At 42.1% G+C, this 14,143-nt stretch overlaps 1 protein-coding gene across 3 annotated transcripts in view; it reads right to left on the bottom strand.

Moving 5' to 3' along the window:
• PPP1R37 (protein phosphatase 1 regulatory subunit 37) overlaps nucleotides 1–14,143 on the bottom strand; it is a 712,503-nt gene that overhangs the window by 646,937 nt on the left and 51,423 nt on the right. For all 3 annotated transcript variants that reach the window (XR_004540288.1, XM_033954028.1, XM_033954027.1), the window contains exon 2: nucleotides 10,946–11,043. Coding sequence is in view for 2 of the 3 variants with exons in the window: in XM_033954028.1 (XP_033809919.1) it covers nucleotides 10,946–11,043 (98 nt within the window). In the remaining variant the exon portion in view is untranslated. The remainder of the gene's footprint in view (nucleotides 1–10,945; nucleotides 11,044–14,143) is intronic.

Here is a 14,143-nt window from a genome sequence, read left to right on the forward strand (position 1 = left end):
GTATACAATGTCTTGTTTTGTCCTCCCCCTTTTTTAAAAAAATTGTTATACGTATTGAAATATACGATATTGCGTAGGTAACAAATCTTAATAAACTTGAAACTTGAAATTTCCACTCAACTCTGTTAACCTCGCTCTAAATTTAAAAAATGTCTTAAATCTCTGCCTTTTAACAGACATGGGGGGGTTCAGCATGAGAACTTTTATTTTTGCTTGTTAAAAAGCTATAAAAGTACAGACTAAGTCCAAATATATATGGGGAAAACAAAAAAACTGGTACTATACTAAGAAGAGTGATTAAAGGGAACATACAAAAGTCAAAAAATCACTCAATAGGTGTAATAATGAAATTAATACTTCTAGAACACATACTTAGAATTCAAAAATATGCTCAGAGACAGACACGAAGGCAACAACATGGAGCTGCAGCCCCAAGAGAAAATTGCCTCACCACCCAATCATTGCATATTGTAAATTCCAGTGGAAAACAAAATTCCTTTGATCAAGCTAAGTGATTTTTTGTGACTGTTCAAAGTATAAGAACTTTTTCTATGCTAGTTTACAGCAAAGAATTTTGTTTTCCACTGGAATTTACAATATGCAATGATTGGGTGGTGAGGCTCCACATTTTTGCCTTCGCGTGTCTGAGCATATTTTTGAATTCTAAGTGTGTGTTCTAGAAGTATTAATTTCACTATTACACCAATTGAGTGATTTTTTGACTTCTGTGTGTTAAAAAGCTATGGAATACTGACAACACCAGTAGGCAGGGACATGTTCAGACAGATTTAAATACACCTCCCCCTCCCCCTTGGCTTTATCAGGGGCTGCAAGAACCTTTATGATTAACCAGCTTATCAATTGTCACCACGACAATCATGGTGTGACCCTTCCCACAAACAAGGTTCCCTTCTGAAGTGTCTTTTTAAAAAAAACAAAAAACAGAAAAGGCATCTGTAACATGTTGCTTGCCTTTCTCTTCTGTGTGCTGAAAAAAACCCTAAAATCTTAGCAATGCATTCACTGCTCTAACAATTAGATCTTAAAACCTGTCTTTTAACTAAAAGGCTGTTAAAATAAAGACACTTTTTTTTCTGGCCACATCATTTCCGGGGGTTCGACTAAATCTGTTTCCACTAACATCATCAGAAAATGCATTTCTATCTCATCAGAAAAGCGCATTTACGGCGCTTCATTTACCTTGTTTCCGCCGACATCTTCAGAATGTGCACTTCCAGTATGTCAGTCACACCCATTTCCGCTGACGTCATCAGAAAGTGCATTTCCGGTGACATAGGCATGGGGCGGAGCATGGGCAGAGCCACCACCATTCATTCCTATTGGAGGGGGTGGGGCATAGGTGGGAGTGGGTGTGGTATGGGCAGAGTGAGCATGGCTTAATCCGAAAGTGAACGCTGATTGGTCTATCTTTATCTTGACAGCTGTCAATCATTTTGACATGAAGTGTACCCATTATACTACTCGTGAACACAGAACAGAAATAACTGTTAAGCAGTAATGATGATACTGTGAGAAGGCTTACAAGCACAAACACAACATACATTAATTTTTGCCTTCATTACTATGGTCTGTATTCATGACACTGCTCATTTGTCTAACATTCCACTGCCTCGGATACCATGGAAAAATTATGTTCTTACATGTTAATTTTCTTTCCTTTGCACGCAGCAGATGAATCCAGAGACCAATGGGATAGCACACATTTACCAACAGGCGGAGATAGAGAAATTGATTAACAGGTGATCCTATTGGCTGGCACTCCTCCTGTATCTCCAGTATAGCTCCTTGCCCAAGCATCCGTAACCATCAATAGGCATAGCATGTAAAAAAAACTTATTTCCCATAACAAATCTCAAAGGCAATAATACAGAATACAACCATCAATAATAACAAACTTCGAAAGTTGGAAAAGAAAAAACCAACATACAATATCTAGAAAGGGTGGGACTCTGGATTCATCAGCTGCAGATAAATCCAGAGACCAATGGGATGTAGCAAAGCAATCCTCAATCTGGGTGGGAAGCAAACGCCGCCTCCACAACAACCGAAGCACTAAACGCATCTACCGCATGCGCCCCCACATTCAACCAGTAATACTGAGAGAAAGCACTCTTGGAAGACCAAGTAGCCATGAGACAAAACTCCTCCAAGGAAAAAACCTCTGGACCGAGTCCAAGAAGTAGCCATCGTTCTGGCGGAATGGTCATGAAGTTCCTTCGCCAACCGCTTCCCTGCCATCAAGAAAGCGTAAAGACCTCCTGGACCCATGGAGCTAGGGAAGCTTTGGACCAGTGCTCCCTCTAAGCGGGCGGGTGTTGTGGGCAAAATTTTTTTCGCTGTGCGCTACAAATATCGGGCGCCAGCGCCAACTCGCCCGATTCTCCTCTCGCCGCGGCCTGCCATCTCCGTATGCCGTGCGCTGTGACGTAAACTTGTGCGCTGCGATGCAATATTTTGTGCGCCAGCGCACGCCAGCGCACCTTAGAGGGAACACTGCTTTGGACGCCACCATACGTTTGAGGCGTCCTGTGAAGAACACAAAAAGGTGATCTAAACAACTAAAAGTCGTTAGAAATCTAGCTCGTGGAGAACGCTATGCACTTTGAAAAAATTGCAGTGAATAAAAGCACGTCTCCCTATTTCTCCTCCCAGGAAGAAGGAAGGAAAAGTGAGTGTCATAAAAGAAAGGATGACACCGAAAATGTGGTACCGCCTAACTGACACCCCAGATTTTTTAAATCAGAAATAGGAATCCCCGACAAACAAGGCCTGCAACTCAGAAAACCGCCGAGCTGAAGCCATGGCCACAAGAAACCCGGTATTCAATGGCACAGCCCTTTAGAGTCTCAAAAGACAATGATGAAATGAAGCCTTCGGTAAACTGCAAAGAAGTACCTTAAGACTGTACTCCGGACAGAGCTTTCTAAGAGGGGTACGAATATACCGTACTCCATTTAGGAACTGAACTACATGAAGCTGAGAAGTAATCGAAGAGCAATATACCTTGTAACAAGCTAAGAATGGCACTTGAAGCTGAAGGGAATTGAACGCTAAGTCCTTGGCAATACACTTGTGCCAAAAAAGAACTCTGGAAGGGTGCAAATGTTGAGAAGTACCCAAGAAAGGAAAAACCTCCAAAAGGAAGCAGAAGCCACAGGTGAAGACGTCCGTATCGCCTAGATAAGAGAAGAAACAACCTGCTTCGCATAACCCTTACACGTCAGCCATTACTTTTCAAAAGCTAGGTTGTAATACCAAAATAGTACGAATATCCATGTTGATCGGACCCTAGGTGAGCAAATCCAGAGATACCAGGAAACTCAACAGTCTGGCTGTCGAAAGACTCATCAGATCCGCATAGCAAGGATGGTGCAGCCATTCCAGAGATTCTACAAAAACTGTGCCCTGAAAGCGAGCTTGAGATGGCAAATCCAAGCCATCATCAGCCAGGGGAAAACACTGAAAAAAGAGAAACCAGAGGCGAGAAAGAAGCCATGCTGCTACCCCCCGTGACTCCCACTCCCTGTGCCCGCCGAAGAAGCTAGGAAGCTTAGAATTTTGAGACGAAGCCATGAAGTCTAGTTCCAGGAGATCTCACTTCCATAAAAAGAGCTGGAACGCCTGAGCCAAAATTCTCAATATCCAGGATGTAAAAGATTTCACTAGTACTAACATTTATACTTTCTAGAGTGTACACAGTGCTGTACACTGTAACATACAATAAATGGGCCATGCACAGATTTCGTGGCGAGAAAGTCTATCCAAATTCTTTTCCTGACCCATAAAATGATCTGCCAACAGAAGAGGAAAGATGAGGGTCCACCCATTTAAGTAGAACCCCAACTTAACCTGCCAACTGAGCACATCACCTACTGCCCAGGTTGTAGAGAAATACCCCCATCATAATACTGACTGAAAAGACCTTCAGCGTCATTCCGGAAGAATGGTCTGAAGCTCCAGAAACGGTAGCCTGACCATGCTCCAGAGTAGAAGAATGAACAAGTACTGAGTCGTCTCTTAAGACCAGACTCCTGGAGCGGAGGATGGAAGGCACCGAGCCCTCCAACCCGACAGCCCAGGATTATTGGTGGCCATGAGCTAGTCAAGCAAAGACCGAGGCATGCCTTTGAAAAGAGAAATCTCGCTGAGCCACCAAATCATACAGAGCGATGCTTGAGGAGCCTACCAAATAATTGGAGCCCTGAGATACCGGGAACCACCAGAACAAAAATGACTGCTGTAGCGTTATAATGGGAAAACAAGCCGAAGTACCCAGTGGAGTCAACAACATGGATCCTAGAACCTGTACAGAATCCCAAACTCTTGGTCATGATGACTAAAGAAGAATGCAAACCTGAGACTGTGACCCATCGCTCTAGTCTTTGGGAAGAAACACTTTTCTCTCCTATATGAATAAAAACATCTCCCCGATATACCTATAAATAGTACAGGAGAAAAGAGCACTGTGCAAATTCGAAGATTCACGTCCAAAGAACTGAGGAAAAGAAACCACCCTTTTCGTGTCAGTCAAATGGCCCGACTGGAAGACGTCCGAATCAAGCAGTCAGTCAAGAAGAAATTAGGTGAATCGCCTGGTAGCGCCAAAACGGTACCACTGCCCACATTTTCTAAAATGTTCATGAAGCCTTGGGTAGGTGAAATAGAATGTGCCAAAAACGAAAGTGCTGCTCCAAGAGAGGCAAGCAAACCTAGTGCAGATTCGGAGTCCATAGTGAAAATGTAAATATTCTCCCAGTTTTTCTGCAGAAATGTGTAACCCAGAGAAACTACACCTAAAAAGGCAATGCAGACAACTAGAAAGGTCATGGAAAAAACAGAAACAAGACAACACCAAAACAGAATGGAGAATCCAAATCAAACAATATAAAATCAAACTGAAGGAAAAACGGAAAGAATACTATTCCAAACTCATTGGCACCGAGAAACCAGACACAAAAAAACTTTTCAACTTGGTACGAAATCTCACTGATACCAACCCTTTCCTAGCCATCCAAGGAAACCAGCCTCCAACAGCTCACCAATTAGCGGATCACTTCAAACACAAAATCATCACAATCAGATCCACATTCAATAACTCACAAAACAACATAGAAGAAATACTAATAAATTCCACAACAGACGATGCCATCTCAGCAGATAGGATCTGGACCAACTTCCCAACAATACAATGGTCAGACCTAGATCGACTTTACAAAAAATACAGCAAATCCTCATGCGATTTGAACAACTGTTCATCTTACCTACTAGCTACAGCATCCACAAAATTCAAAGCTAATCTCACATTATGGTTGCAAACCACTCTCAATGAAGGTCAGTTCCCAACAGAACTAGGCGAAATTATAATTACTCCAATACCGAAAGACCTCAAAGGACCAATAGACAATCCAACAAATTATAGACCAATCGCTTCTATCCCACTATACGTTAAACTAATAGAAGGTCTTGTAGCACAATATCTCTCCAAATACCTAGAGGACCACCGCATTCTTCACCCATTGCAATCAGGATTCAGAACTAATCATAGCACAGAAACACTACTGGTATCCTTAATTGATATAGCCCGACAACAGCTCAGCAAAGGAAACAAACTACTAATCATCCAACTTGATCTTTCAGCAGCTTTCGATCTAGTAGACCACCCCATACTACTCCAGATACTAGACGCCATAGGAATTTCAGGTAGAGTTCATAACTGGTTTCAAGGTTTCCTTAAAACAAGAACATACAGAGTTAAGTCAAAAGAGCTTATATCAGACTCATGGTCCAACCCCTGCGGAGTACCACAAGGATCACCACTATCGCCCATACTATTCAACCTCTTCATAGCTTCCTTAGGCACAACCCTAGATACCCTAAATATAACCTCATTCAGTTATGCGGACGACATAACCATCCTCCTTCCCTACGATAACCTTCTAGCGACACAGGCAGCGAAAATTGACCCAATAGTCTCCAAACTGCTGACCAAAACATCAGACATCAAAGTTCTCCGAAAAGAAATCAAAACGCTTCTATTTAAAAAACACCTACCATCACTCTAACCTCCTGCCTACACACACACAATTACTCCTTCATATTCATCATTCCTACAACATCCCTCAACGCCATGTAAGCAACCTCCATATGTAACCAATATTTCTTCCTCAGCGCTATGTAATAATCTCCTTAACTTGAATGTACTGCTATCCTTACCTGTGATTTAAACCTGATATGTAAACATATTATATTCCTGATATGTAAACTTGTTATATTCCTGATATGTAAACTTCCTGGAAATGTCCAGTTCTCTTCCAATTTTGTAATCCGCTTAGAACCGAAAGGCACAGGCGGAATAAAAATCTCTAATGTAAATGTAAATGTAAACTAATTCAGCAGAATGGGATCCAGCCTGCCCAATGCCCCCGTCTTGGGCACCATGCAGTCCTTAGTTCCTGAAGAACTACATGAACTGCCCTGAGGACCAGTAACACTTAAAAGGGAAACACAAAACATAGAGACTCCAAGAATGAACCGGAAACCTGAGGAGGATGCAAAGTTGCAAGCATCCTGAAAAAAGTTCACAGCCCCCTGACCTGACATTATAGCGTCTTCTCCCTCATGATAAAGCTGAAGAAGTCAAGATCCCCTCAGAATGAAGTGCAGAAGGTCAGGGAACGGCAGGATGAGAAATGTAGGATTTGTAAGAAGAAAGAAATTCTCCTAGGAAAAATCAAGTTTTGCAATGTAAAGAGGAGTATACTGGAACCATGAAAACAGTACTAACTCCATGCAACGTGAGCGAAATACGTATGTCCTTTAAAGTGAATACATACTAGACGCAATCAAGATGCTGCCTCTACCACCACGTGGGAAACAACAGCATTCTAACAGGTATCAGACCAAGCTCACATCGCTAATGAGAGCTTCAGGGATGAGGCTAACCGCCACACAGCGCGCGCTCCTCCGCGCATTTGATAGAATAGGTAACTGGCTCCTGGTTAGATAAATCTGATCAGATCCAAAATCACTAATAAAATACCTATGAGTACCAACTTATCCAGCCCTTCAAAAAACGATAATATGATAACTAGGACCCAGACATTTCACGCCACATTATCAAATTTTCTCCTACCATCTCTGAAAGCCATAGAAAACACTTTACAATACATCAACATTAAAGGCTCCAAACTAGACCCCATCCCTCCATTTTTTTTGAAACGTCACTTTACAGTTTTTGGGCCATACATTCTTCAAATTATTCACACCTGTCTATCTACAGCCAATATCCCGCCAGACTGGAAACATTCTATCATATCTCCTATTATCAAAGACCCAAAAAATAATTTGAATAATTGCTCTAACTATCGACCAATTGCAAATCTTCCTTTTTTGTGTAAATTAACTGAAAAAATTGTATTTCAACAATTGGCTGATTACGTCGAAAAAACACACGTACTTCATCCTAATCAAACTGGTTTCCGTATAAACCATTCTACAGAGTACTCATTACTTGGTCTCACTACATCCATAAATTATTATCTTGACCATCATAAATCTGTTCTTCTAATTTCCTTAGATCTTGCTGCAGCGTTTGACACCATTGACCATCAACTCTTATTACAACGTCTTTTTTTCTATAGGTGTAGCTGATCAAGCCCTTGAATGGTTTCATTCTTATTTTTCTGAAAGAGCCTCTACAGTTCAATTCAATAATTCAAAATCAAAACCCTTTCATTCTAACTTTGGTATCCCTCAAGGTTCTATCTTATCACCTTTATTATTTAATGTCTACTTGGCCCCTCTTTTGACTCTCTGTCAATCAATAGGGTTTACGGTGTACGCTTACGCGGATGATCTCCAACTATTGCACCCTATTGAACCAACTAACCAATCCGAGATTCAGGCAATCAATCATAAACTAAGTAAAGTTCATGATTGGTTAAATATCAATAAGCTTTCATTAAGTATTTCAAAAACTAATACTCTCCTATTCCCCGGAAAAGAAGGAGCACAATTAATTTCTCCAGTCATCATCGATAATATCTCACTTTCGCCAATTACAACTACAAAAATTTTAGGGGTCCTTATAGATAGTAAGCTAACATTTCGACCACAAATAAGCGCATTGGTTAAAAACTGCTTTCATAAATTAAGAATGATTCGATCATTGGCCCCTCTTCTTGATATTAGTTCCCTCAACGTTCTGATTCACATGCTTGTAATATCAAAAGACTACTGTAACTCGCTTTTAAAAGGAATTTATCACAAGGACTTAAAATGCCTGCAGCTTATTCAAAACACGGCCATTAAGATAATCTCAGGAGCCTCGAAATATGATCATGTTACCCCTCTGCTTAAAGATGCCCATTGGTTGCCAATTTCACATAGGGTAACATACAAAATCGCCCTCTTGACATTCAAAACTATGCAGACTAATTCCCCAGCTTTCATTGACAGAGTTCTGATCCCATACGACCCTCCGAGATCTTTAAGATCTATATCCCAATTTAATCTTAATATTCCTTCTCTAAAAATTATTGGCACACGCCGCACCTCAACTTTTTCTGTGACAGCCCCTATGATCTGGAATGCCCTTCCGCTTTATTTAAAAATGGAAAAAAACTTAAAAAATTTTAAAAGTAATTTAAAATGCTTTCTTTTTAAAGATGCTTTTAACTGAAGTATTGTATTTTAAAGTTTAATTTAAATCTGTTCTTTTTTCTATTTATTCCCAGTCCTTTTGTGTTTACCTTAAACGTTTCTCCCATTTACTATATCAATTGTATTTCCTCCCCCCCTTTCCAACTTGTGTCCATTGCTAATGTCCATTGCTTGTTTGTCTATAATAACCTAGTAAGTATTGTTGTCAGCCTTGTAGTTCATAGAAAGTATGTTTTAACTGTTACATTGTTCGTTGAAATGTTATTTTATACTTTGTACAACGCTTTGTAGAACCGAGAAAGCGTTTAATCAAAAACTAAATAAACAATAAACAATAAGGAGTTGCACAGCCCTTCCTGTCTGGCCGTGGGGGGGGGGGGGTCCGTCTAGCATGTGCCATGAGAAGATGGTGACAGGAGAAACCAGCGTGATAAGCATGGAAATCTGAAGTCCAGGCCCCCTCAGAAATAGAGAAAGAGAATCCTGGACACAGGAAGATACGAAGTGTCATTATGCCCATAGAGACAGCCTGAACTTGGACACAGCACAGAGGCTCAAATAAGAAGGACAGTTATCAACAAACAAAGGCTCAATCTGCAGGGACCCCAAGAGAGACAATGAGATACCCATGTGAAATACAGGGCACTATCCTGCTGCTGATCTCACTGTGCCGTGAGGTGCCGTATGTCGACCCAGTCGGGAGACAAACCGAGACTGGGTGACCTAGCACAGGTAATCCCCTTGAGTGCTAACCCCAGAGTCCGATTAAACTAGCAGCTTCCTTCAAGGGAATACAGCAGGAACACAGACATAGACATATAAATCTGCCCGAGCTTGTCCCAAAGCTGGTGAAACACGTACAACTTGTCTGAACCGGAAAGGAGAGAAGCCGCGGCATACCCTGACCAAAGTCAGCTGTAAATAAACTACCGGAACGCTGCAGCTCTCCCGCCATCGTCGGAGACCCAAGCGCATGCCTGCTTCTTGCTGACATGTGGCCGCCGCATCAACGCTCCTAGAAACATAGTCGGATTCAAGCCCCACAAAATTTACCCTGCCGCGGCCTGCATAGAAAGAAAGACTTGAGGAATAACCAGAAGAACGGAGCGGTGCTTCCCACAGCGCCGGACAAAACATGTCCCATCTCATGCGCACTGCTAGAAACTGGCACCTGCACAATCAGCTGCACATGGCTGTGACAAACACCGACGAAAGAGAGCCTTGGAATAAACAGGACTACTACTGCTGCACTGAAACTCAATGAGGAGAACAAGTGCGAGCATGAAATCGCACTGCTACTGCTGCGCTGTAACCAACAAGGAAACCAAGCGCATGCATGCAAAGGGCGGGAAAGTCCAGGCTCCCTCAAAGGATTTCTAGTCATAAAACTTAGCCTCAATAAAATATCCATTCCTTAAACGTATGTTGACTGAACCCACAGTACTAAGACTCCCAAACAGAACCTGAAATTCAAACAACAGTAAAAAAAACAACATACATACTCACAAGCTTGTTGTTAGGGCCAGTTGAAGCCAGTTAGAGCTGGATGTGCAGCACTAACAGAGCAGAATGTAGCAACTGTGGTCTCCTTGTTTGTTTGTTTTTTTAAACAGAAAAGGGAAAGAAGAAAAAAATCGAGACCCTCTAGCAATGGAGGGAGGGTGAGGCAGGGACCTGGGGGGGGCCCAGGTGTAATCCCTAAAGCCGGCACCATTCAGCCGGGCACCCCTGTCTCACTGAAGAGAAAATCTCAACAGGAGAAATAGCACTGCCAGCTCACTGAAGAGAAACCTCAACAGGAGAAACAGAATGGCAATCTCACTGAAGAGAAACCTCAACAGGAGAAAATAATTTTCCAGTCACAGCCATAATTCAGGAGCTAGTTGAATAGCGATCATTTCCTGCTGGGAGATAGAGAATACTGGAGATACAGGAGGAGTGCCAGCCAATAGGACCACCTGTTAATCAGTTTCTCTATCTCCGCCTGCTGGTAAATGTGTGCTATCCCATTGGTCTCTAGATTCATCTGCTGCTGTTGCTAAGGAAAGTTAGATTGTGAGCCCACTGGAACAGATAGGGAAAAATACTCAAGAGTGCCTAATAACTAATGTAAACAGTTTAGGATATAAGCAGCATATAAGAAATGAAAATAAATAAATAAATATTTTTCATAATAATTTTCCAGTCTTAATGTAGAGATTATTTCATTACAACAGACAGTAAAACAAGTTACAATTTTTAACGGCAGAAAGAGCAGACATACCTGAAGCTGCTTGATTAGTTTGGGGATCTGTCTACAGTTCAGTTTCTGACAGGCTTGTTTGTAAGATATGATGATTTCCTCAACAGTTACATTCTGAGCTGCATGAAAGATATTGAAAAAAAAACATTTTCAATTACACTTTAATTCTCAATTAACATTCAAACTCATCAGGAATTCAGCACTAATACCAGCTTCTATCATCCATATTCCCCTCCTCATCAAATCCTGGGCTATTTATTCTCTGGGCATAAGTAAAAGAGATATACTGTATTATTTTTTACCCTTATGAAACTGCATTATTTTTAGTGTCAAGCATTATAATTCAAAAAAGTCAATTTATAACACTTTAGTTATACCTGTTAATTTCCTTTCCTTTAGTCTGTTTGTATCAATTTGGTTGTTATCCTCACCTACCAGCAAATGGAGGCAGAGAAATTGAGTTTCCAGTGATACTACCTAGAGAATGACGTGAGGAAAATATCTGTCCCCATCCCATTCCCACGAGCTTGGTCCCTGTCCCCGTCCCATCCCACAAACCATCTGATTCCATTTGCACAAGCCTCGAATAGTTATGATTTTATACTGCACTTATTTTATTAAAATATAAAAAGAAACAATATTCTGTACAATTGTCATTTTATAAATCACAGAGCAAGGATCAACAAAACCCCAGTCTCCCCTCTCCTCCCCCCTCACAAATATCCCGACTATCAAGAAAACTGAAATCAAATTATTACAGAATGCTACATAGAAAAATCAAGCTAACAGAATACTTCATTCACACATGGCAGGAATAGTATTAGGGGAGTGCAACTAGGGAAACTACCCCCTGGTTAGAGAGAGCCCTATGCCAGCTGAAAGCTAAAGAAGCACAGCTTGGGCTTTGCAGTCCCCAGTTATGTCCAACACCAGCTCTAGCAGGATACATATTTCAAATCTGATATATTCTAATCATAAAATAGAAAATAAAATTTTTTTCTACCTTTTATTGTCTCGTCATTTTATTCTTGTTGGTCTCAGGTGCTGGTCTCTGATTTCTTTTGTCCTCTCTTAACTCAATTGCCAGGGTTCCAGATCATTTCTTCTTTCTCCATGCTCACCATTCATTTTTTATCTCTGTATATGTATTGTTCCCCATGTTCAGCGTCTCCCTTCTTTATGTCTCCTATACGTTCCTTTCTAGTAGTTCCCCTGTGCCCATCTCTCTGCCTTCATCATCTCTCCATTCTATATCCTGCTCCCCCTATGAACAGCTATCACTCCTCTATATCCCCCATCCAGCATCTTCATTCTACATTCTCATTCTTCCCCATGTCTAGCCATCTTCTGTGTCCATATACCCTGCCATGTCAAGCATTACCCCTGTGTCCATATACCATCCCCATGTAGCATTCCCATTTTTGCCCCTGTTCCTATGCTCCCATCCATGTGCACCATCTCCTCTCTGTTTATTCTCCCTATGTCCAGCTTTTCCCCTCTTTTATTCCTTTATACCAATGTGTCTCTCTCACTTTTTCTTTACTTCCTCCACTATGTTCAATATTTCACTCACTCTTCCTTCATCCCCTTGGTTCAGCTTTTCTCTTTCTCTTTCCTTCGCTCTCTTTCTTCCTGCAGGTTCTGCACCTTTCTACCTTCCCTCAGGTACAACACCTCTATCCCTCCCTTCAGCACCCAGGTGTGGGTCTGGCACCTCTCCCTTCCCTCCAGCTCCACTTAACCCACCACATGGTCCCAGCATCTGTTTCCCTTCTCCCCCCAATATCCAGACCAGATCCAGTAACTGTTACCCATCCCTTCAGCTCCCACCTAGACCAGACCCAAGAACTTTCCCCCCAGCCCCAGACCATAATCACCCTTCCCTACAGCAGCCCAAGCAAACTTCTTCCAAACCCCTCCCTCCTTCGCGGGTACAGCAGCAGCCCCCCTTCTCCCTCTTGCAGTTCCAACAGCCCTCACCCCCTCCCTCTCTCTCTCCCAAAGCAGCACTGCGTGCAGGAAGCTTCCAACTGGCTGTAAGTCCGCCCCGGGAGAGTTGCAGGTTTGTGCAATTTTTTTTGTGTTGCCGTCGACAATCAGGAGGAGAGAGAGGGAGGGCGTGAGGTTTGTTGGAACTGCGAGAGGGATGAAGGAGGGTTGCTGTACTCACAAGGAGGGCTGCAACTGCACTCACGATCATTGACCGGGAATGGTGGGGAGGCAACTCATGGCAGATCATTTATTGTGAGGACAAGGCTATTCATCACTCTTCGGGGCAGTGAATGGCCTTGGCCCCCTATCCACAGCAACCAGTCAATTTCTTCCCCTGTTCTTGCAGGTTATCTGCAGCTAGCACGGAAAAGAGTCACCATGTCATTCTCTAATACTGCTGGTACAAAGGGGCTGTGCTCAATGGAGAGTGCTAGAGCAGTGCAAGGTTCCAGAAATCATATCAATCGCTTCAAATATGTATAGTAAATTTCATTTCTTTCTCTCTACCCCCCCCCCCCAACACCACCGGAAAGAAAGATAAGAGATCTCCATCAGTCCTGATAAAACATAGTCCTTCAAGAGAAGCACTAAAGAAAGGAAATTAACAGGTATGATTAGATTTCACCTTCTTTAGCATTATGGCTGTATCATACTGAAAGTACTAGGATGTACTCAAGCAGAACTCATGGGTGGAGGAAGACAAGGTTCCCTGAATAATGGCTCTGTCAAATGAGCTCCAGCTAGCACATCTAGTCTGTAAGATGTCACAAAAAAATGGAGTAATAACCATATAACTGCCCTGAAGATATCCTCTCAAGGTCTCTGCCATGGAGATTGCCTGAGCTACTTGGTTGAGTGAGCTGCCAACCTGGGAGGAACTCTTCTTCCTGCACATGTAGGTGGCTTCAATGGCCATCTTGATCCAATGTGCAATAGATGTTTGGGATACCACCTGGCCCTACCTAGGGCCATGGAAGAAAAAAAAAAAGATGATCTGAAAGTAGAAACGTGTTCATCACTTGCAAATACTTGAACAGAACTCTACAGGCATCCAGCTTAAAAAGCTTTCTAACAGCAGAGTCCAGACCCCCAATTAGAGAGTGACGCGGGGACAAAAATTCATCCCCGTCCCTCACACTCGCAGGGACATTGGAAAGAATGCCATACTCTGCATGTCTTCCCTACTTATTCACATATAGTTTATATCTACTCTAAATAAAATTCAGA

The sequence above is a fragment of the Geotrypetes seraphini genome, chromosome 8 (genome assembly GCF_902459505.1).
Source record: "Geotrypetes seraphini chromosome 8, aGeoSer1.1, whole genome shotgun sequence".
NCBI classification, from domain to species: domain Eukaryota; kingdom Metazoa; phylum Chordata; class Amphibia; order Gymnophiona; family Dermophiidae; genus Geotrypetes; species Geotrypetes seraphini.